Genomic DNA, 24,521 nt, shown 5'->3' with positions numbered 1-24,521 from the left:
GGGGGGGGCGACGACTGTGTGTGTGTGACGGTGTGGGGCTGGGCTAGAAATAGGCTTGTGTTGGGGGAGATATGGGGAATCTGTGTGAGACAGGGCTGGGATGGAGGTGGGGAAGGCCTGATTAACCTGGAGCTCTAGGAGGTGGGGTCTCGTCCCTGTGCCCTGAGGGGGTGTTTTGGGCAGCCCTGGGGCTAGGCCGGGCACCCCTCTTCTCCTGGTGGGACTCTGCACGGAGCACCAGCTCACAGCCACATCACTGATGGTCCCACTTGGCTGCTCAAAGAAACTGAGGCTGAACGCACCCAAACCAAGTGACTGACTTCGTGTTTCTGTGTGTTTCTGGAAACTGTAGCAATTTCTGCAGTTTCTAAGGTGCTGCTGCAGGTCACGAGATAGTTATGAGAACTACCGGTAACTCAGGAAAGTCAAGCTGAAGATAGTTGCTCTGTTGGATCAAAAAGCACTGACATCAGGCTTTTAGTAATCAAAGCATTTAATCTTTTATGTTTGTTAGTACTATTTAGCGCATACATATTTTTGGTAAGTTTAGTGATAGTGCTGCATTTTTGGAACATTTGGGTGGTGTAAGCATATTTTGGTTTGTATGTCAGAAGGGAAGCCTTTGGTTCAAGCAACATCTTGTGTCCTTCTTGCTGGCCACACATACTCTTTCTTTGAATTTCTTAGAGCTTTGAAGGAGTGGGGCCTTTTTGTGCATTTCATCTAAAATTTTTGCCTCTTTCTCCTTTACTTGCCTGGAGGAAAAGTGAACATTGCTTTTTGGGAAGAGGTGAGAGGGGAGAAAGAGAAACTTTTTTTTCATAGTATTAGAGAATAAAACGTACTGTTACTGAAATGTGTTCTATTAAAAAAAAAACCTGACTTACTGTTATTTAACTCTTGTTATTATTTTAAGAAGTAATACTAGTAATAAATTTATTAAAGACATTCTATGTTTCTTCCAGTGTTATACTTCCCCTACCAGAGAATGTGAAAGAATATTTGCTGGATGATGGAACACTTGTGGTTTCTGGAAGGTAAAGAGTGTTTTTTAGCTACAAGTGAATGTGATCTTCTAGTCGAGGCCAAGATTGCTTTTAATCTTCAGTGAACTGATATCTGACCCCTAGATTTCAAAAACTGGATTGATAATTTAATCCATGTGGAAGTGCATTAAGGGGCTGCAGACACTTTGCTTGTTGAAGAGTTTACTTTTGGCAGGGACGCACATTTGAATTTACCGTGTTTGCGACACTGAATTGCTGTAAGTAAGTCTTCAAGAGCTTGGTCTTCTCCTTTACGATCTTCGCACTTAGTTATGTTGGCTAAAGACCTTCAAAGGTCACCTAAAATTTCAAGGAAATATTTGCAGTCAAGTGCTTTCTCGCAGATATGTTAGTGTTTGCAACAGCAGATCTCGCTGTGGAGAAAAAGGAAGTTTTCAGGAAGAATCACAGAATCATTTAGGTTGGAAAAGACCTTGAAGATCATCAAGCTCATCCGTAAACCTAACACTGCCAAGTCCACCACTGAACCGGGTCCTTAGGCGCCACACCTACATGTCTTTTTGAAGACCCCCAGGGCCTTTTTTCACTGGATACTTTTCCAGCCACTCTTCCCCAAGCCTGTAGCGCTGCGTGGGGTTGTTGAGCCCCACTAAGAAGCTAATGACTATGTATCCACTTTCTATAGGATATTCTTTTCTGTGTGTGGACATTTTCTTTTCAGAACTAGAGATTCACAGGTCAACATCTGACACTCAAATTTTATAAATTCTTACTTGGAAAAGGAGTATGGAGGCACAGCATAATTTAAATTGAACTTGTTTAAAAAAAAGTTTGTTTCATTTGGGCTTCTGTCAGAGTACAGTAAAGTTGGAAAAGAATGATTAATAGGGTGTTGAAAAGCTTCAATTATGGCATTTTCAGAGCAGAAAGTGATCTGCTAATTTGAAAGAAGCAAAGTGGTTTGGGTCAGGCCCAAGTCTAATTCCAGGTCTTCAGTTCTCTGTACTGGCTCACTCTGATTTTTCTCTGCCAGGGGTTTTGAGTCTTAATCTCCTTAGGAAAACGTTTTGAGATCAACAGCTGGTAGATGCTGTAGAAATGTATGTGGTTAAGTCAAACTCCAATGCTTACTTTTTTTTCATGCTATTTTTTTGTTTTAGAGAAGATCCACCAAGTCATGCTCAGGAGAGGAGTGACGATGCAGAGGAAATACAGGTCAGTATAAAATGCAACTTAATGTCAAGTCTCTTGAGAAAAATATGAATGTGTAACATTTTCTGCGTAATTTGTAGGTGAGGAGAGTACTTCACAAAAATAATGATCTCTGGTAGTTGCCTTTTAAAAACATTATTTATACTGTGATGTTAGGGAAGGTTTAAAATGTTTCTGTGCTCTTTCACAGAAGACTTTTTTTTAATGTCTTGGTAATTCCATTTGTAATAATGAGTAGGGAATGTTGAAGGTTGTTGGAATTGAACTTAATGCTATTTCATGCCCTGAAAAATTAGAAGGAGGCGTACATTTGGAGGAGTTATTTCAAGAAACAATGAAATTTCCTGAGGCCATAATAGCTCAGAAGGGTATTCTAGAAGAAAAAGGCTGGAAAATATTGTAAGCACAAGGTGGCAGAAGATAGAAAAAGGTGATGAAAAAAAAATATAAGTGAAACTAATGGACGTGAGTCTAAGGATGGAAATGCTGGAGCTGGAGACAAGCTTTATATGGGGAAGACTGTTGAGTTCTGAAATGCCCAAGTTTGTGATATAAATCACAATTAAAATAATAGGTGTTGTCTTTTATCCATACTTTAGAATAGTACTTCTGCCAAATATACAATATTTTTCTTGTCTTAATTTACAGCCATAATAATTGGCGGATGGTGACATTATGCTACAGGAGCTCCAGGGCAATGATTTGATCTATGTGTTGTAGGAAACCACATGAATTCTGATGTCTCATAAATTATAAAGAATGTCTCATGAAACCAGTAACCTTTGATTTGTTCTTACTTTTGACAGTGGTCAGATGATGAGAATACTACAACACTTAAGGTAAAAGCCTAACACGGGTTTGTCAGTAGTATCCTTTCTGCAACCTTGTGATATCAACTTGTTGCCAGTTAGAGATACCTGTTGCTGTGTTTAACGTTTTTCAGACCATTCTAGATGGATGGTAGTGTAGATGCCTGTAACTTTAAAAAAGTCTTGCTGGCTTAATTTTATTTAACTAAAAATAAATGCTTTTCTTCATCCCCAACAATCACACACGTGTTAGACTATAGGAAATGAACTCCAAGTCCACCACTGAACCGGGTCCTTAGGCACCACACCTACATGTCTTTTTAAAGCCACCCGGGGCCTTTTTTCACTGGACACTTTTCCAGCCACTCTTCCCCAAGCCTGTAGCGCTGCGTGGGGTTGTTGAGCCCCACTAAGAAGCTAATGACTATGTATCCACTTTCTATAGGATATTCTTTTCTGTGTGTGGACATTTTCTTTTCAGAACTAGAGATTCACAGGTCAACATCTGACACTCAAATTTTATAAATTCTTACTTGGAAAAGGAGTATGGAGGCACAGCATAATTTAAATTGAACTTGTTTAAAAAAAAGTTTGTTTCATTTGGGCTTCTGTCAGAGTACAGTAAAGTTGGAAAAGAATGATTAATAGGGTGTTGAAAAGCTTCAATTATGGCATTTTCAGAGCAGAAAGTGATCTGCTAATTTGAAAGAAGCAAAGTGGTTTGGGTCAGGCCCGAGTCTAATGCCAGGGCTTCAGTTCTCTGTACTGGCTCACTCTGATTTTTCTCTGCCAGGGGTTTTGAGTCTTAATCTCCTTAGGAAAACGTTTTGAGATCAACAGCTGGTAGATGCTGTAGAAATGTATGTGGTTAAGTCAAACTCCAATGCTTACTTTTTTTTCATGCTATTTTTTTGTTTTAGAGAAGATCCACCAAGTCATGCTCAGGAGAGGAGTGACGATGCAGAGGAAATACAGGTCAGTATAAAATGCAACTTAATGTCAAGTCTCTTGAGAAAAATATGAATGTGTAACATTTTCTGCGTAATTTGTAGGTGAGGAGAGTACTTCACAAAAATAATGATCTCTGGTAGTTGCCTTTTAAAAACATTATTTATACTGTGATGTTAGGGAAGGTTTAAAATGTTTCTGTGCTCTTTCACAGAAGACTTTTTTTTAATGTCTTGGTAATTCCATTTGTAATAATGAGTAGGGAATGTTGAAGGTTGTTGGAATTGAACTTAATGCTATTTCATGCCCTGAAAAATTAGAAGGAGGCGTACATTTGGAGGAGTTATTTCAAGAAACAATGAAATTTCCTGAGGCCATAATAGCTCAGAAGGGTATTCTAGAAGAAAAAGGCTGGAAAATATTGTAAGCACAAGGTGGCAGAAGATAGAAAAAGGTGATGAAAAAAAAATATAAGTGAAACTAATGGACGTGAGTCTAAGGATGGAAATGCTGGAGCTGGAGACAAGCTTTATATGGGGAAGACTGTTGAGTTCTGAAATGCCCAAGTTTGTGATATAAATCACAATTAAAATAATAGGTGTTGTCTTTTATCCATACTTTAGAATAGTACTTCTGCCAAATATACAATATTTTTCTTGTCTTAATTTACAGCCATAATAATTGGCGGATGGTGACATTATGCTACAGGAGCTCCAGGGCAATGATTTGATCTATGTGTTGTAGGAAACCACATGAATTCTGATGTCTCATAAATTATAAAGAATGTCTCATGAAACCAGTAACCTTTGATTTGTTCTTACTTTTGACAGTGGTCAGATGATGAGAATACTACAACACTTAAGGTAAAAGCCTAACACGGGTTTGTCAGTAGTATCCTTTCTGCAACCTTGTGATATCAACTTGTTGCCAGTTAGAGATACCTGTTGCTGTGTTTAACGTTTTTCAGACCATTCTAGATGGATGGTAGTGTAGATGCCTGTAACTTTAAAAAAGTCTTGCTGGCTTAATTTTATTTAACTAAAAATAAAATGCTTTTCTTCATCCCCAACAATCACACACGTGTTAGACTATAGGAAATGAACTGAAGTATGGCTCTAAATATAGCCGTCTTTCATTTTCACCGCTTTGAATATCTCCCAATTACTTAATCAAACTGGATACAGAAGAAATGAAGCCCCCGCAGCTCAATTTTCACAGCTCTTCTCTTACACCTGTGCCATTATTTCCTCCAAAGTACATTTCTTTGTATCATCTTTTTTTTTTTTCTCTTTTCCTGTCTTCATGCTGTCCTTTCACTGTGCCTTGCTTAGAATCAGGATCGTGATGAATACAAACCAGGCTTCCGTGATCTTTTTTTACATCTTTTTTGAAACTTGCTGTTGCCCCATCATTGTCAGAGTTACCATGCTTGCATCGCTTGTCTGCCATTGATACTATTACTTCGGTCCTGTTGGCTTTCTAATGTTCAACATAATGTTGAATTGCTCATATTGGATTAGGTGCAATATAAACACAGCCCTGCTTTGAGTTGTGCCTATGCTAGTACAGAACTTATAGCCTAGATTTTAAAACTAATGTATGCCAAATTTGCATGCACTAATAGCTTCAGTTCAAATATCTAAGCTTTGATAAAGTAGATGCCTTGGATTGTAAATTAATCAGAACAAGGTTTTTGGTATCCATCTTATCTTCTGTGAAGCTCATGTTAGTGTTGTTAAAGAAATAATATCAGACTTTTGAATCAGGTTTCGTTGTAGTGTACAGCATGATAAGGAAATACGTAATTAAGAGGTCTGATACCCATCAGAAGGATGTAGCCAAGTGATTTCAGTTTAGCTAGGTAAGTGTTGTGTACTCTGTGTGGACTGCAGCTTTACAGCTGTTGTTTTACTGGGGCTGGCTGGGATGGAGTTAACCTTCAGCTGTTGCTGAACAGTGCTTGTGTAGCATCAATGCTTTCCCTTTCCCCGATCTGCTCCACACCCCTCCCTAGGGGAGGGCTAGGCAAGAGAAGGAGAGGGGCCAGGGCCAGGACAGCTGGCCCAAATTATCTTAAGGGGTATTCCCTACTGTTTAACATCATGCTCAGCAATACAAGCAGGGGTAGAGGAAGAAGAGGGGTGTTTTCGCCTCCAAGGTGGCTCGTGTTCAGAGACTGGCAGGGCTTTGTCTTTTGCCAAACCTGGAACTTTGAAAATGGTTAATAATGCCCATGTTTTGTGCCCAAGGCTAATTTCTACAAAAATGCACCTACGTTTGGTCAAAGAAAGAGGCTCTAAAAGTAGAATTTCATAATGTGCTCTTTACAGTCTTGTAAATTTGGTAGATGATTGCTCTGAAGACTGCACCTGTGACAAATATGCTTTCTTTACCTGAAAACTAGGAACTACTCTGAGGCCAGTGAGTGAATGGGAATAATCTTCTGTGCTTTTAAGTGTTGCCTGTTATCACTTTGACAGTGATGACGAGAGTGAAGAAACAGCCTGTGTGAAATGCAGAAGGGTGGGGAGCTTCATCTGGAGTTACTGCAAGAGATGAGAGTGGATAAGTAGCAATGTGGACATTGAACAGGGAGACACTACGGAGCATAATGTGTAAAGAATAGTGGGACCAGCTGAAGACTGTGGTTCTGCATTTACTGTCAGCCTAGGGCATTCATATCTTACTAATGATAAATCCCAGATTACAATTTTCTGTTGGTTTCTTGGCTCAGGGAGCAGTAAGGTGAGCTGTGTTTGATTAATTTGATTTGATGACCCACCTGAGCCATCAGGTAGAACTTGTTTCCCTTGACCCTTCTATGTTCTGAAGAAGAGTTAGAATATAGGATTATAGAAAATCCTATGTTTAAAAAAAAATGCATTAATATTGATGGTTGCAAAGCCAGGCATTCAGAATTTGGTAAATGTTAGAATCTAGGTTGTTTATGCAGCCTTAGAGCTATCCTCTTGTGTATATTTCTTCACTTGTATTAATCAGATGACATGATGGTAACATTTCCCCAAGGAGGCTTGGTATGTGCTGGTATTACATCTGTAGTATCACTCCTGACTTCTGTTGAAGCAAGAGGAGATTGGATCAGAATGCAGTGGAATGCAGAGTTCTACTTCTTGCAGGAACAATTTCCAGAATTTACTGAAGGTCTAAAAATAAAGTAAAACAAGAGAAGGGCTTTTTCAGTTTTTCAAGTGTAGTTTCCCATGGAGACTAGATAACGTACTAAGGAAGGATTCAGAATTCAGTCTAATTCCGTGTGCTAAAATGTGAGAGGTTGTTTTTTTTTTTTAAAGTATTTGCATTTGGGGACCTGCAGAAAGGAGATGCCAAAATGTATGAACTTTTTTTGGTCACTTGTGTGGCTATGAGGGCTTTGTTGTTTTAGAGACATTGTAGCTTTAGCCTAGAAGTTATTGTTGAGTTGAGTTTAAAAATACTCAGGCAGAAATAGTGTTCTTATATACTTTTTGCTATAAATCCTATTATATGAAAAATCTTTGACATATGCCTGAAATCCCTTCATATTATTTTAAAGGTCAGCAATCTGTTTTTTTCTATTGCACCACATTCAGAGTGGAGTTTATAGCATCCTAGGGAGCTTATTTTTTCCCCTCTCTTATGTTTACAATATTGAAGACAAGGTTTTCTAGTCCAACTCATACCTTTGCAGTGTGTCCTCTATTTTGATGGAATATATTGTTGAGGAGCTACCTTAAGACCTAATTCAAGAGCTGATTAGTTAAAGTATTACTAACAACACTTTGTAAAACTAAAGCTTAAATGAGGAGCTGTCACTCAAATTGTCTATGTATTGATTTATTTACTTTTGCTCTCTTACCGTGTTCTTAAATGCAGCTAGGGAGCTATTACAAAACAGAATTGGTCTCTTTCTACCTTTTAATACTTTGGCAGAATCCTACAGTCTTTGGTTTTTAGACCTTTTTTTAAAGAGATGCTTAATTCTAAACAAACTGTTTGTGAAAGTTAGTTTTTAAATCTTCTTGGATCTTTATTTGTATACAATAATCTACCATCAGGTATAAAACAAGAGGTATGTACTTAAGGTCTGTTTATTTGACTTACACATTTGCCAGCTGTTGCAGCTTTCATGATGAACATAAAAAAGTTTTGGGTTTTCCCCTGAAGCTCATAAATCTTGCTAGTAATGAGAGTTAGAATTGGAAACATAAAAGAAAGACCTTATAGCAGCCTTCCAGTACCTAAAGGGGGCCTACAGAAAAGATGGGGAGGGACTCTTTATCAGGGATTGTAGTGGTAGGACAAGGGGTAACAGTTTTAAACTGGAAGAGGGTAGATTTAGATTAGATATTAGGAAGAAATTCTTTACTCTGAGAGTGGTGAGACACTGGCACAGGTTGCCCAGAGAAGCTGTGGAGGCCCCATCCCTGGAGGTGTTCAAGGCCAGGCTGGATGGGGCTTTGAGCAACCTGGTCTGGTGGGAGGTGTCCCTGCCCATGGCAGGGGGGGTGGAACGAGATGATCTTTACATTCCCTTCCAACCCAAACCATTCTATGATTTTCAATTTTCTCTGATTGAAAGAATGTCAGAGTTGATTCTTAAGTTATTTAATTCTACAAATACATTATTTTTGTGGGGTTCTTGCTTTCTGATTTTGGACATGTTTATTCCTTCTACAATATGTATTTCTAATGGTATTTAGGAGATGGCTACACTTCACTATTAAATGTATTGAAATTGATTTTTTGTTGTTCTTTGTTCAGGCACCAGAATTTCCTGAGTTCACAGCTAAAGTTCAAGAAGCAATAAGTTCCTTGGGTGGTAGTGTTTTTCCTAAACTTAACTGGAGTGCTCCAAGGGTAAGAATGCTGACTCCCAAAACTTGTAACAGATATTATCACAGGGATTTTTTTTTTGGTTTGTTTTATCTTAATGCATTGTAAAGTAGAAGAGACTAGTGGTTCTGATGAAGGAAGAAGTGATAGACAAGATATCAGTAAAGTATGATACAGCAAACTGTTCTGGTAGATTAGAGCTGGATGGTTCACTGTTTGGTGAGGCTGATGCAAGACAGCACTGTCTTTCTTACGTAAAACCCTGTGTCCTTGTCACAGATAACAGTATGATGGTGACACTCTTCTTTAGGATAGTAGTTGAAAACTTTGCCTGGGATAAAGATTAATAACCCCGCATTTTTTTTAAAAAAGCAATAAACTTCCCTCCAGTTATTTTTTTGGTACTCTATGCCTTAAGGATGAGTGCACCCAAATCTTTTTGTATTGTATTCTCCAGGGAAGCTTGTGTGCAATCAAGCATTTCAAGGAAGTGCCTGGTAGCAGTAAGGCAGAAACTTTGTTTTTTAAATGGATTTGCTCTGCTTTCAACAGAGTATTTGTAAGAAAAGCAGTAACAATTGTGTCTCTTGTAACAGCTAATGAAGTTTTCCTCAAAATAAAATAATTTTCTGCATGTATTTCAAATGTGGCATATTGTTTAGGTAGATCACAGAATTTTCAGAGTTGGAAGGGACCTCTAGAGATCATTTGTCCAACTCCCCTGCTAAAGCAGGATTGCCAAGAGCACATTACTCAGGACTGCATCCAGGCGGGTTTTGAAAATCTCCAGAGAAGGGGACTCCAAGCGGAGCTGCAGATCCAAGGGGATCTGCAGCTTGCATTCTTTCCTGCTAGCAAAGGTGCATTTTTGGATCATCTCCTTTTTTGTTTAGGATGCCTATTGGATAGCCATGAACAGCTCTCTGAAATGTAAAGCTCTCAGTGACATCTTCCTCCTCTTCAAGAGTTCGGACTTCATTACTCGTGACCTCACTCAGCCGTAAGTAGATTTCTAGCAAACAATCTTATTTATACCCAGTCAAAAAAAACCCATCCACTCCTCTGAGGTAACTTTTCAGTTCTTTTGAAAGATCTTACTCTTTCTTGTACAGTAACGATAAATATCTGATACAAAAATACATATTCATGTTTAAAAGTGGTTCAGGTACAGTAATATGTTTCAGGTACAGTAATAGGTTAGTTGTTCTTTGAAGCTCCCCCCACCCTTTCCCTCCTTCTTTGTCTCCTTCCACCGTGCAAAAATAAATGCCAGGTCCAATTTAGTGCAGAGAATTGCGAGGCAAATGATCTTCACTGGTACTTACTGTGAGTGAGGCTTTCTAGTGAACCACAGTTGTTTACCTAGCTTCAGCCAACAAGAGAGAAGCAGCCTCCATTTTATTCTGATAGTAATTCATGTGATTTTAATACACAAATGAGTGAAAAGTAAAACAAGAAGACATTATATTAAAGTATGAAATGACACTGTGGACTAAGACCATTTTTATTGAGTTGCTTTCCAGAGCAAGTGATGTTTTAAACCTGGGGTTTTTTGCCTTCCCACCCCTCTTGGTATTTACTTCTTTCTACCTACCTTATTGTTGCCGGTTCTCATGGTAACATAGCATGACTTTACCATGTCCCTTTGAAATTTTAAAGCTGTTGAAGTTTGTGTGGCTGCCTGGAAGATGCCCAAGACCTCTGGTGATGTATTCCTAGAGCTCCTTCTGAACCCAAGGTCTTGTAACTCTTGAACTAATGCACTCCAGGAACTGTGACTAGGGATAATAGTTACGGATAAAACTACAAATACAATGTCTTTGGGGTTTATTTTATCTGCTCACATGAAGAGAGAACTTAATTGTATAGGAACAGCTTTCTCCTGTAGTGGTACCTGCATCTGATTCATGTCCCTTTAATTGTATAGGAACGGCTTTCTCCTGTAGTAGTACCTGCATCTGATTCATGTCCCTCATTTCTAAAATACAGACTTTTTCTGAAAGAAAATAAAATTATTGGAATTTAATGTTCTTGTTACTGTTATTACTAGTATCTTTTTCAGAAAAGCGGAATTTCGAAGAAAGAGAGCAATCCATGGCTTGGTATCCGAGAGATTGTTTTCCAGTAATTATTCAGTCCTTATTTATATTACTGCAATATTTAGGAGACTCAGTCAAATGCAAGGCACTTGTTCTAGGTGCTTTATAGAGGATTACCAAGCGTAATAATCCTGTGTTAAGTAGCTTATGACCCGGTAAGAATTGTCTTGTCTAAAATGTGAAAGCAGTGCCATTAATGCTGTGTAACTGCCACTTTTTTTTTTTATTCCTGCAACTCTAATAACACTCATTCCCTCCAGTTCAGTGATACACTAAAAAATGATAGGTAGCAACATCCTCATCCTTATCTCTGCATTTATGGAGTGTTAGCAGCGCTGTCAGTCCAATTCTGATGCTGGGTTTTACATTATGTCTAACTTACAACATTATGAAGTGCAGGGGAAGAGACTGAGAAGGATGGGAGATGTTGGAGTGAGAAGACAGTTTGAAAATTATGTTGGACAAGGGAAACAGTTGTGAGCATTGAGAATTCATGATTCTGGGATCATAGAGAATGAAAGGGAAGGGGGATATGAGAAATCTATAGTTTACATTCAGAGGTGAGTGAATAGTGATTCTGAGAAAACTTTGGTGCCTTATCAAGGACCTTTTTTTCATGGTTTCCCCTAATGGGAAGCTAGGTGACTTGGCCAGGTGTCTTGAGGACGGTTTGCTCAGAGGGTTGAGTGCTAAAATTTAATATGTCCTTTGTTGTAACTGCTTTCAGGACTGAGTCTTGTGGCTCTGAAAAGAACTGTACACTTTGTGTCATCCCTTTGTCGATGTTAAATAATACGGTTCTTATATTCTACTATCCTCATGTGTAAAGAGATTCAGCAAAAGGTACCCTGAGCTCCTTGGAGAATTCTTGTTTGGTTAACCACTTTCTAATAAATTTGGGACACAAGTGTTTAGGAAACACCACTTGATTTAGAAGATGTGGCAATTCTGTGTGTGTGTTTGGGCTCTTAGTTTATGCCATTTGTATGGTAGAATGAGTTGATTTGACCACCTTCAGCAAGACTGAAATCGGTGCATTTTCTGTCAAGTTTTATCTCGTATCAGGTAAAGTTAGTGCCTCAGCTATTCACCTTGCCCACTGCAGTCAGCAGCGACTTAGCGGTAGAGGCAATGAATGCATTCTAGCTCCTATGCTGTGAGATTTCACAGCATGGGTGTTAACTTGAACCATCAGTAATTTCACCTTAAGTTCACACCAGGCTAAGAATGGTAGTGTCTGGGCAGCCTATAGCAGGCACACTCTCTTCTACTGATCCTGCTGTGGGAGAATAACCTCTAGCAGAAAGTCGACACCTCAAGTTGCGGTAGTCCAATCCATTTAGACTCCTCTTCCAGTGTGGTAAGATCGCACGTACCGCCAGATAGCACAGCTCAGCTGGTGAGTGGTAAAATCACTCTGCTCTGTATGTATCTTGTATTTTATGATTATGTTGCACTTGATTAAAGCACATATTATTGTCCAGTCTGTGCATGGTATTTCTAAATTACTAAATTATTTGTACAAAATGTCCCCACTCAAACACTGAAATGATTATTGCTGAATCAGAACAGTGGTCTTCCTTAATTATAGTATTGATTAGCTGCCAGTACCCTAGTCCTTAGCAAGCAGAAATTAAAAATGTAGCTGGCATAAGAACCTCAAGTGCTGAACAAATGAAAATTGGATACGTAATACATCCAAATCCCTTGGAAGGGCCACTCAGAGGGAGGATAAATGCACTATATTTCTACTTCTTTCATTAATAGTCTGTATGTTCTAAAAGTTTCTTGCCTTGAGTAACAGCTAAAATGTTGTATACCCTTTTTTTTGGGTGTGTTTTGTTTTCTGTTCAATTGTATTAACTTAAAAATCCACTTCATGGGTCATAATATGGAAAAGACTTTCCAATGGCAATTTGAAGATCTGTTTCTTAATCCAGCTTTGCCAGTGATGTGGGACTTAAGGCAAACCACTTTCTTTGCCTCTTCCTTCCTCTCCCATTTCCTATCTGATTATCTGTTATCGATCTATGCATTGTTCAGGTCAGGGAACTGCCCTTGCTGTAATTCTCAACTCTCTCGAGTTCTGAGGAAACTTCAGCTATGCGATACTTCATTAAAACATATGGCCTTAATGCAGATACACTGAGCATGACTAGATAAGCTTTGACTATTTTAAGTGTTTGGATTCTTTCATAAAGTTGATGTTTCATTTGGTTGAAAAGTTCAGAATAATGAGTTTTCTCCTTGTTAATTTTGTAAAAATTAACAAAGACTTCAGAGTGATGCACTTGTTAATGTAGTCAATGTTGCTTCTGCTTCAAAGTAAGCATTGCGTTTTATTGAGTTCACAAAAAAAACTTGTAAGTGGTGTGATCCTTAACTTTTCAGGTTTTAATGGAGGCTTTCAAAAACTTAGTGTTGTGGATATGTGATAAAATCCCTTTCTAATTGGGATTTCTGTTAAGTTAAATCAAGAAATTCTTCTCTTGAATAAGGTTTAGCCCATCAGGCTCATAAGCACATTGTTAACTTTAAAACCTAGCAGATGTTTCAGTCCTTTTTAAGATAGCATTCTGACTACATTTTTGATACCAGACTTAATACTTCTAAATATTGAATTATGAATTATAAAGAAATTATAAAGTTTTTCTGAGATGTGGAGGAATAACAGCCTGTGTTCTCCTGACAGAACATAGGAGGCAGTGTTGGCTCATGGCTTGGCGCTCAGGATACCTTTTTGCAAGAACGGTAGCTGTTGGTTTAGACTTTAGTATAACTTATTTCAAGGTAGACAGTTCCACATGACAGGATGTGGAAAGTGCAGCCTTTGATTTTTTATTTTTTTTTTTTCTTGAGGTTTTAGTCTCATCCCATTTTTCCTAGCAATTTACGGTGTAGTACAAGATCCTCTTTTGAATGGTGCATGAATTTCCTATTTCTTTTAGTCCTTAATGTTCCAGCAAGGTTCAATGTTCAAGAAATAAAGATGCAGTTCAAAGGCTGTTAGAAGTCTCATCCCATTTTTCCTAGCAATTTACGGTGTAGTACAAGATCCTCTTTTGAATGGTGCATGAATTTCCTATTTCTTTTAGTCCTTAATGTTCCAGCAAGGTTCAATGTTCAAGAAATAAAGATGCAGTTCAAAGGCTGTTAGAATTCTCCTTGATTTTTTTTTTTTTTTTTTTTATATTAAGGTTTTAAAATAGACTGTGAGATGATGGCAGGGGAACTGCCAGGTACAGAATAACTTTTACAATTCTCATTATTTTCATAATAGTTTATTATCCACAGAATAATCTCAGTGATTTGCAAATGAGTTCATGGCTCTCTTAGCAGGATCAGTACTGGAGGTCTTACAAACCTTGAATTGCTTTCCCCAGTGTTGAAAATTGAACAGCATAACGGCTTCATGTAGTGTGTCCTGTTGTCAAGTATGTGCATTTGGAGATTAACATACAGTTGCTACATATAAAGAGACCTTGATCCTTCAGTTCTTGATGTCTAAGTATAAATCTGTAAACAAGCTGACCAGAGCACAAGGCCTATAAGCAGTAGAGTTTAATTCCTTCACCCTTAGTAGTATTCAAAATGGCAATTTTCAAAGGCTTCAGAAAAGAGAGCCCAGGTATCTCTCAATTTTGCGTTCCTGAAGTTTTTCTGATTTGTTCTTTCAGGTACTTCTAAACCTGAATAGGATGCAGGTAAAAGAAACCCTGTATAGCCTTCTGCCTCTTATGAACAAAAGGCCATGTGTAATAAATTAATTCAGCTGGGTCTGAAAAAATTGGTGGTACAATAAGTTGGTAAAAAATATAAAATTGCAACTACCTCAAGTTGCCCAAAATTTACCCCCCAAAAGCGGGTGGTAGTAATGTCCTTTTGACAAAAACTCGTGATACCGTTTAGAAGGAAAATGAGACTACAAAAACCTGAGTTTAATTTGTCTTTTGCTGCGTTCTCCCATTTTTTTTTCATTTCTACTCAGTTCTGTGTCATTAAGGCTCAAGAAAAATAGCGTTACTGCGTTTTGCAGTATTTTTGTCTATATTCATCATTTGCCTGTTTGCTGCCAAATCAAGCAATACCTGAGCAGTGTGTGTGGCTTGGGATGGCACCCAAGGATTTCATTTTCTGACTTACAAGGGAAGAGTATCTTTCCCCACACAGCTCTCACCCAAAATGTTTGCGAGTTGAGCAGGGGATGGTTTTGACTGTTCATAAGGCTCTTTTTTTGACTGTTGGAAAAGGCTGCATGTTGTTGGAATGAAGCAGATTGCAGGTACCCCGATCTCAGATACGGAAGTCTGTGAGAGGCAATACAGGTCCTAGTGTGCAGAGACTGTAAAACTCCATGTGGTAGACTTCAGCTGCCTTTTCATATATAGTTTATGATTGATTTTCTGTGTGTTTGGGATATTTTCTTGAGCATGGTAGGCATATGTGCTCGTAAGGGAGGAATTTTGAGTCTACCAAAACTGCAAGCTCTCATGAGTTTGTTTCCATTGCCCTGACAGATCTTAAATTGTGAGGAATATAAACTGTAGTTGAAGGATGTTATCTGTTTACATAGGCTTATGGATATATATGATCTGTTTGATTACAGTACTTTTGGAAAGCATACCTCCTATCACCCTTCTTTTCTGCATGTAGTGGGTATTCAAGTCTAAACTAAACCATGTGAAATTTATTTCTGCTGGCTGCATACTGAATGAACTCTTACAATAGCTCTTTGCTTCAAACCGAAGGCTGTGCAGCCATGACTTACAAACACAATGCTTATATTAGAGATGTTAGACTTTTGGATTCCTTAACTTACTTTGGTGCCAAAGGGAGATAGTATAAATGTTGCCATTTAAGACTCTGGCTCAGCGGTAAGCCTCTACACAGTCCTGTGCATTGAAGTAGTGTGTTGCCAATAAGGTCAGGGAGTACACTTGGAAAGAAAATGCATGTTCTTTTGCTAATTCCCTTTGAAAATTGCAGGATTTACTGCAAGGTTTACTGTAAAATGACAAAAAGGTACATAGGAGTTGTTTTGGGTATAAGTGCCTCCATTCTTGATAGTTCCTGAGAGGTGGCATGCAGTCAGCTACTCACAAGGGACAAAGTCTTGACATCTGCTTGCAGTTATGGAAATAGTTTTGTTTATTCCTACTCTCAAGAGATTTGTAGAGTATTTCTTAAGGCTCTTAATTTGGAAAGATACCATGCTGTCGAATCAGAAGTGCTGAGTGGTGCTGTTTTGCATCCCTTATTCATGGAAATGAACTGCTGTAAGGCATGATGATGTGTCTCTTGTGTGGTTTAGGAATTTAAACATCAAAAGTACTAGGGAAAACATGCTGCAATGAAACTAGATTAGATTGCTCAAGTTTTTATCTGTTTTTTTGAGAACCCAGTTATGCCAACATAACAATAAAGAGGAAAGGAGCAGCACTGTTGATTCAAACAAAAAAAAGTCAACAGTGAACAATGAATAAACAAATTTTAGCCACGTCCCTGTCCGAACGTAAGTGCTTCCAAATTGCACTAGCTGAAAAGAGGAGAGTTATTCCCCTCCCCCCTCCCCTGGTAATTGTCAAAAGGAGGTTTGTTACTGATGTATTGAATTGTACGTCTTGCAGATAATTTAACAGTAGCTTTTGCGATTCACAGTTTGGGGTTATTTTTCTCACTATGGCTAAAATCTTACATGTAAAAGCAGATTTTGATGCCCGTGCCTTATTTTTCCAGCTTTATTCACTGTACTGATGATTCCCCTGATCCTTCCTTGGACTATGAGGTAAGACTCCGCATGATTTCTAGGTAATTTAAATGAATTGCTAACAGGCAGGCTGCCATTTGTGCTTGGGTATGTGCCCGTAGCGTTTGTTGTGTTTAATTGTGTTGCTTGGGCAGTGTGGGGAAGCCTGGTTAAATGCTACAGGTCATAAGGAGTTCATTTAATTACACATCAGAGATGAGCTCAAGTTCAGACTTTTGAGCTTCCTCGCAGTTTCCTGGCAAAACCTGACAGACATGAGGGGAAGGACAAGTTCAATAGCTGAAAGTCATGTATTCTTGATTGTATGCTGCTTGTGAGTACCACAACTGAAGTTACTAGAGAGAAGCTGGGGACATCCTGAACTGGTCTATTGTATCTTGTTTCATATGCTCGTTACCAGGTTAAAATGTTAGCAACATAGATGTTAACAGTGCTTTAAACTGTTCATGTGCTGCTGTCACTTTTATGGTAGCATCTAGTCATGTCTCTAATTTTTATGTAAATGTAGTATTTGTCATCATCCTGTGGACTTAAAGGGCTTTAAAGAAATGAATCAACCCTACTTTGTTTTTTAAGCGCTCTCTTAATATGCTTTAAAAATACAGGACATCTGAAAGTTGAAACAAAAAGTTTCACGTTTACACAGTAGCTAGGAATGTCACCTTTGATTGCTGAGGTTTTTCTGCTGCAGTTGATAGGCGTTGGGAGTTTCCAGTACCCATGAGCTGTAATTGAGGCCCTCAAAATAATGGATCCATCTGAATACTTCAGTTTAGGAAATGTGGAAACTTGAAAGTGCCAGAGATATGCTTTAATTACCAGGCAGTCTGTTCTATTGACTATAATAGTTTGGTTACTATTTCTATCCCGTGTCCTTATTTTAACTGGTTTGCTCCTTCAAAGGCGTCACAGAATTCTGCTTGGGTATATACCAGAATAGAGGTTGATTTGGTTAAATTTAATTCTGCTCATCAGCTCTTTTGACTAGGGAGCAACTTTCTGCCAATTCCATGACAGATTCGTTGTGTCGTACAGCGGGAGTTTTTGTTTTCCATGCTTTATCATTAATATAACTTTGATGTTGTTTCCTAAATAATTTTGTGGTTATAAATGCCATACAAAGTGGAAGAACATAAGATAATTAAGGTGGGAAGGGGTCTTAGGACGTTTCTGGTCCATTCTCATGCTAAAAGCCATGAGATGAGATTTGATGAGATCAAATCGGGTTGCTTGGCATATTATCAAATCTGGTCTGAAAACATGAGAGTGTGGAGACTACTCCCTGTGAGGGAGCGGTTCCAATGCTTGACAGTCCTCACTGTGAAAAACCTTCTATGTGTAGTCTGAACCTTTCTACTTTTAACCTAGTTTGGACTAGATGGTCTTTAAAGGTGCCTTCCAACCAAAAGCATTCTGTGATTCTATGAAATCACTATTAAGTCTGATTCCTTTGAAGTATTTGCTAAGATGATGGTGAACTGCAGGTTAAGATTGTTTAGTTTTCTGGTATCAGGAATAACTTCAGCCGTCATCTTATTACAGCAAAACTGTAGATCTAGAAGGTGTACCTGTTGACAAAAAGTTACTTATTACTTTTCTGAAACAATACTTTGTCATTTGTTTTTCCTCTATAGCTTGTTCTTCGCAAATGGTGTGAACTAATCCCTGGTGCAGAATTCAGATGCTTTGTCAAGGAAAACAAGCTTATAGGTAAGGATTTTCTTAAAGATAAAATTATTAGGTTAAGTTCTTAGGGGTTTCTCTGATTCCTTGACTCGGAGCTAAATCTGAAGACAGTTCTTTCTTATCACACCTCATTTCTGGAATTAATGTTTTCTTTTTCTTTCTTTGATTTTTAAAATGTGGCATGCCACACTTCTGTTTGCACTGTATTTGAAAGCCCAATGACACAGCATGCTCAGTATTACAGTGGGAATATTCTTAATTCTAATTGCTAACTTAACAGCCTTTGGGTGAGTGACTCTCTTACATTCGGGAGCGAATTGCATCGTAGCCAGCTTGCAGATTGAACAAAGATCCAGTTGGGAATTATTCTGATAAATTGTGACCACATGTGGATGTTACATGCAGAAAGTTGGGGAGGTCAGAACATGTCCATGGGTGTACGAGGTGTCTGAGCTTATATTGTATTCAGTGTAGCTGAGTCACAAAACCTGTCTATCTGTTACTCTGGTTCAAAAACCTAAATGTAAAATATTTCAAGTGGCACTGAACATCTAGGGTATCCACAGCATGCAAATTGCTGGTGGGTGCATCGGGACACCTGTGGCAGCTGGAGGACAGGCAGATTGTGCTAAAGCATGTATTTTAGGTGGCTCTAGTGTAAATTTAACTGAATTATACTCCTCTAGATGTGTTGACTATTCTCTGCTGACTATAGCAGGGGCTTAGACATCTAGTGCACATACAGGTCTTAGAATTGAGGGGTTTAATTTCAGGCTAAATACTATTCTGGAGTTTGAATTCACTTTTGATGTGGTCTACCATGGAATCTTTAAAGATGAACAGGAAATGTAAATAGCACAGGACTGATGCACATTTGTCCTTAAGAAGATTGAGTCATTCTGTCTAAACTCTTCTAACAAGGAAATGTTATAGCAGTGATGTAGCAATGCTCTAATCCAGACTCTACAGGAAGGAAGGTGATTTTTTTTTTTTTTTTTTGCTTTAAAATCAAGTTTGCTCATTTTGTCTTGTCTCATACCTACATATTCGCAAGCACCAAGATACACATATACCAGTGATCTGCCCAGGATTCCTTGTGATGATATGGAAGTGAAGGGATATTAGCTATCTAGTCCTCATTGTTCTTCCTCGATTCTTCTCAGCATGGTGACTATGTGCTTGGTTTGGATGTGCCTTTTTGTACCTGTTAGGAACTGTCAGCAATTTGTCTCTCTGTCCTGTTCTACCTCTGTGAATCATTAGGAACGTACTCACTGTTCTTTGTTTCCTGGTCTAAGTGTCCTATGGAGCTCCGCATCAATGTTTTGGGATGTCTTAATCTAGGTACTGTCAACACATACCATTCCCATAGACCTTTTATTTGGCTGTTCCTTCTGGTGCTTCCACACTCATCTTCCCATTCTTTCTCAATTCATGCAGGGTTTATTACAGTTCTCTGTAACAGATTTTATCTTGCTAATAGCAGAGATTCTCCATTAAGCCGGTATTATTTAATGGCTACTGACATAGCTTTTTGAAGGGTGAAGAGCTGAATCCTGCTCTGTTATGTGCTTCTGGAACACAACTGCCAGAGGTATGCATCACTGTAATAACCTCTAAAACATTTGAATATACGTTTATTATAGAACATGTATAGTGATATTTACTTTCAAATACCTCAAAGTATTTGTATGCTAGCTAATTAAACACTCTGTACATTTCATTACTAGGTTTTGAAACCTGGTAGATCTACCAGTATGGATGTTTTTAGCTAACACTGCAGCTGCATTTCTGAAGACAGATCAAGATTATTCAAAATATGTTCCCATGCTCTTAGAATTAATAAGCCTGTCAGTCAAGCTAAGGAGTGACATTGCACAGTGTAGTGGATGATTTTCCAGTTACACATCTGCATTCCCCTGAGGTGCCACCACCTCTTGGTTTATGTTTTTAGACCTGAGTTAAGCTTTGCAGTGGTATTAATAATTCAAAGTTCCACTGACGACATAAACTTTATATGAACTTTTTTAAAGAGCACATCTCTGGATGTAGTCAGCATTGTCTTACAGTAAAACTTAATCTCTGTGTTTTGAACATGGTTAAAACAGCAAACTGATGTCATTGACACATCTTTCTTGCAGGATTCTGGCATTTGCTTCTCCTAAATAGCATGAGTTACTCATTTTTCCATTGATGGAGCACGTCTTGATTTGACGTGTCTCCAGCAGGGTATTGCAGTGGCTTATGTTGATGTAATCTGTATGAGAACTTCTGTCACTTAAGATGCATGCAAGTGTATAATCCTGTTGATGTCAGCTTAAACTCTTGTCTTGTAGACAAACAAATGTATGAAATTAAGAGCTTGTAATGTAGCCGGAATAGTTTATCTAATGTCAGATATGCAAGACAGCCCTCGAGGTGGGCAAATGGATGAAATAAGGTACTAGACTGCATGCTATCCCGTTGATTTAAGGTTTCAGCTTTAGTGCCTTATCAAACAGGTACGCTTTATTCCACACTTAAGAAGTCGGTTAAATGAGAGTCTTTATGGTATGCTGGGATCTATCATCTTCGCTCATGTGCAATCCTGGCCCCTACCCCTTTCATTTCGTGGTTCCAAATTCTCACACTGTCTGGTTCTGAACATCTGATGTGCAGAGCAGAAGAGGTTTTTGACCAGAGTAACCAGGGGGAATAAAACTGAAAGGAAAAGGCAGGAGCTGGAAACTTAAATGCAAGCAAAGGTTCCTCCTGAAATTCACTTTAAAGTAGTCAAAGGGTGTACATATAAAATAAGGTTCACAAAATGTAGGGCAGAACTATTCAAGGAAAAAATTCCTAATGGATATGCTTTAAGTATTGGAGAATAAAGCTAAACAATAAGTAATTCTTAATGGTTGAAACTTGGGAGAACCTCATATTTTGAAATATAGATAACATGCATGACTCTTAACTGCATTTTTTGCTGGTTGGTTGTTTTGCATGCCTAAACCTCTTTATAATCATCTAAAATTATTGACAGGTATATCACAGAGGGACTACACTCAATACTATGATCATATCTCTAAGCAACATGAAGAGATCTGTAGAACAATACAGGAGTTTTTCAAGAAACACATACAGTATAAATTCTTGGATGAAGACTGTAAGTATCTTAAGGCTTCAATTAGCCAGGGGAGCATGGGGGAGGGAAGGAGGATGTTTATGAAGGTTTTGAAATACTTATTGCACGCATAGTTGCAAAGACTTAAAAACAGAAATGAAGGGTCTGGGTCCTGCAAATTCTTTAGCAAAGTACTGGGAGGCTTGAAATTGAAAGGGCTTGCTGGGCGAACTCCATAGAAATGAAACCTATCCTCTTGCCCACTTGCTGTTGGCTTCCTCCACAGCACACTGAGTTGTAATATGTTCAATTTCAGTTTACTGCTGGAGATCAGTGGAAAAATGGGTGCTTGTCAGTAAATAATAGCATCCCCAGTATTTTAAGTCTGTGAATATGCATCTCTCTCTTCATAGCTATTGCTTTCACAAGACTTGGTTCTTTTTAACTTGGGAGAGTCTCATAGCTCTTGTGGCTAGAGCATGCAGAGCAATGTAGTTTCTGAATGACTATAAAATTGGGAACAAAAAAACCCTGAGGGAAGAGGCTGGAGCTTTTCAGGAAAACACAATAAATGAGTGAAAGATCCCTTCAGAAGGCATAATGAATTTTTTTGAAGGCTTTTTCCCCTTACATTTGTTTTTAATTAAGAAAAAGTCTGAACCTGAAAAGGTTTAGAGGTAGGAAATGCTTAATAAATGACATCCAGTAGTAAGAAGAATACTGTTTTTTAAGATGTTGTCAGATGTTTGCTGCTAAATTATTGATGTATTCCTTGAAGAAAGGATTTTTAAGTTTCTTTTCAAGAAGTTATAATAATTTCTCCTAAATATTGATGCACAGCAGTTTAGCTGCTGAAGAGTTTTGAATAAAGTATTTGACCTCAGTTTAGTAAAAAACATAAACAGGCTGAGAGAGTTGAGGTGGTTGAGTCTGGAGAAGAGAAGGCTCTGGGAGACCTTATAGTGCCCTTCCAGTACCTAAAGGGGGGCCTACAGGAGAGCTGGGGCAGGACTTTTTACAAGCGCATGTAGCGATAGGACGAAGGAGAATGGCTTTAAACTGGAAGAGGGGAGATTTAGATTTGATATTAGGAAGAAATTTTTCACTCTGAGGGTGGTGAGACACTGGCACAGGTTGCCCAGAGAAGCTGTGGAAGCTCCATCCCTGGAGGTGTTTAATAACAGGCTGGATGGGGCTTTGAGCAACCTGGTCTGGTGGGAGGTGTCCCTGCCCACGGCAGGGTTTGGAACAGGATGATCTTTAAGGTCCCTTCCAACCTAAACCATTCTATGATTCTGTGATAAGAATTTTCTGGCTTCTATAAAGCTTTGAATACTCAATGTTTTACATAAGTTTTTAACATGGTTAATTATTTTTCTGAGTCACTAGAGCAGTCAAAAAGATCTGTCCTGTCTGATTCAGGGAAGACCTTATCGCTCTCTACAACTACCTGAAAGGAGGGTATAGCGAGGTGGGGGTCAGTCCTTTCTTCCAAGTAACAGGTGATAGGACAAGAGGAAATGGCCTCAAGTTGCACCAGGGGAGGTTTAGATTGGATATTAGGAAAAATTTCCTAACTGAAAGGGTTGTCAAGCATGGGAACAGGCTGCCCAGGGAAGGGGTTGAATTGCCCTCCCTGGAGGGATTTAAAAGATGTGTAGATGTAGTGCTGTGGGACACAGTTTAGTGGTGGACTTGGCAGTGCTAGATTAATGGTTGGACTCAATCTTAAGGGTCTTTTCCAACCTAAACAATTATGTGATTCTGTGACTTGCTGAAAAAGATACCTTCTAATGCCAGTCTATCCAATTATTAAAATTCTTAATAATTGGACTCTTCAGGGTTTCTTTATTTCATTCCAGAGAAGTTCTCAAGGACTGTTCCTTGGAGAAGACTAGTAGCCTGTAAATCAGTATACGAATGTAATAGGTCTGTAGCCCTAATATTTTGATGTAAGATCGGTCACATAGATCTTACATTCTGATTACTGTCTTTTAATTTTCCTCTGTGTTCCAAAGTAATTTTAGCTGATATGTAATCAACTGACAGATAAGAATTCAGGGCACTATTTTTGGAAATTGATGCCTAGATTTAGGCTCTGAAACTGCTGTCTGGTGAACTGAAAGGTCTGAAGTGTCACCTTATGTAAAGGACGTAAAACTATGCCATCTGAGTTACCTTCTGGGAAAAGGAGGTTTCAGGGTGACCTGGGATGAAGGTTTGTTAACCTTTTGTTCTTAGGCACTAAATGCTGGTGACTTGTCCTTCTGCAGAGAAATGCCATGCAGAAAATGTTTTCTGTGGGTTTTTTTTTGTTTGTTTGTTTTGTGTTGTTTTTTTTTTTTACCACCCTTCATTCATACCACAGCTTATCCCTCGATCCACTGTCTGGTAGCATATGTGTTGTTAAGAGTAAAAATCTGGCTTTTCTTGTTTGTTTGCTTTTAAAAGGAAAGGTATTATAGCTTTTTTCCTGACTTCTTGTTTCGTTGGGGATTTTGATGCGGTTTGCTTTGCTTTTTCCAGTTGGTCTGGTAGCATCTCCAGATGGAAGAGTTGGGTCAGAGCAGCTGAAGCATTGCAGAGTCAGAGCAGTAGGATAACAGATGGGTGAATGCTTTATAAATACTTCTAAGTGAAGTTAGAACCTTCCAAATACTTTTCATAAGAGCCCAGTAAGAACAGTGTTCTGAAGGTATTGATACTTACTGTAGGGTTGAGCCTTGGCTTGCCCTCCATTTTGAGCAATTGCTGATAAAGTTTTACTACAGTCTCGCTGGCACACGACACTCTTGCTCTGAGGTGGCCCTTAAGAAGAGGGAACAGTTCAGGTGTTCTCTGTTCAGTGTTTTTGAGTGTCCCAGACTGGTCACCAACGTGCGATCAGTCTTAACAGGGATGTAAATTCTGCTAAATGCCATTAGCTTCAATGATTGCCATAGGCTTGTTTAAGCTGACAGGTGTCATTTTATAATAAAGCTCAGATGCAAGTTTTCCATTAATGAAATATGACTAATGATAGTACACAGTACCTGCAACAAGTTGAATTGAACAGCT

At 38.6% G+C, this 24,521-nt stretch overlaps 1 protein-coding gene across 1 annotated transcript in view; it reads left to right on the top strand.

The window, feature by feature from the left end:
* Nucleotides 1-71: 71 nt before the first annotated feature.
* Nucleotides 72-24,521, top strand: part of CDC123 (cell division cycle 123) — a 38,372-nt gene continuing 13,922 nt past the window's right edge. The window contains exons 1-9 of the mRNA XM_009883010.1: nucleotides 72-106; nucleotides 966-1,037; nucleotides 2,168-2,222; nucleotides 3,026-3,058; nucleotides 8,738-8,833; nucleotides 9,703-9,809; nucleotides 16,645-16,693; nucleotides 18,310-18,385; nucleotides 21,384-21,506. Of these exons, the coding sequence (XP_009881312.1) occupies nucleotides 72-106; nucleotides 966-1,037; nucleotides 2,168-2,222; nucleotides 3,026-3,058; nucleotides 8,738-8,833; nucleotides 9,703-9,809; nucleotides 16,645-16,693; nucleotides 18,310-18,385; nucleotides 21,384-21,506 (646 nt within the window). The remainder of the gene's footprint in view (nucleotides 107-965; nucleotides 1,038-2,167; nucleotides 2,223-3,025; nucleotides 3,059-8,737; nucleotides 8,834-9,702; nucleotides 9,810-16,644; nucleotides 16,694-18,309; nucleotides 18,386-21,383; nucleotides 21,507-24,521) is intronic.

Source organism: Charadrius vociferus, unplaced genomic scaffold (genome assembly GCF_000708025.1).
Source record: "Charadrius vociferus isolate BGI_N301 unplaced genomic scaffold, ASM70802v2 scaffold32, whole genome shotgun sequence".
NCBI classification, from domain to species: domain Eukaryota; kingdom Metazoa; phylum Chordata; class Aves; order Charadriiformes; family Charadriidae; genus Charadrius; species Charadrius vociferus.
This window is presented reverse-complemented; position numbering and strand designations above follow the sequence as displayed.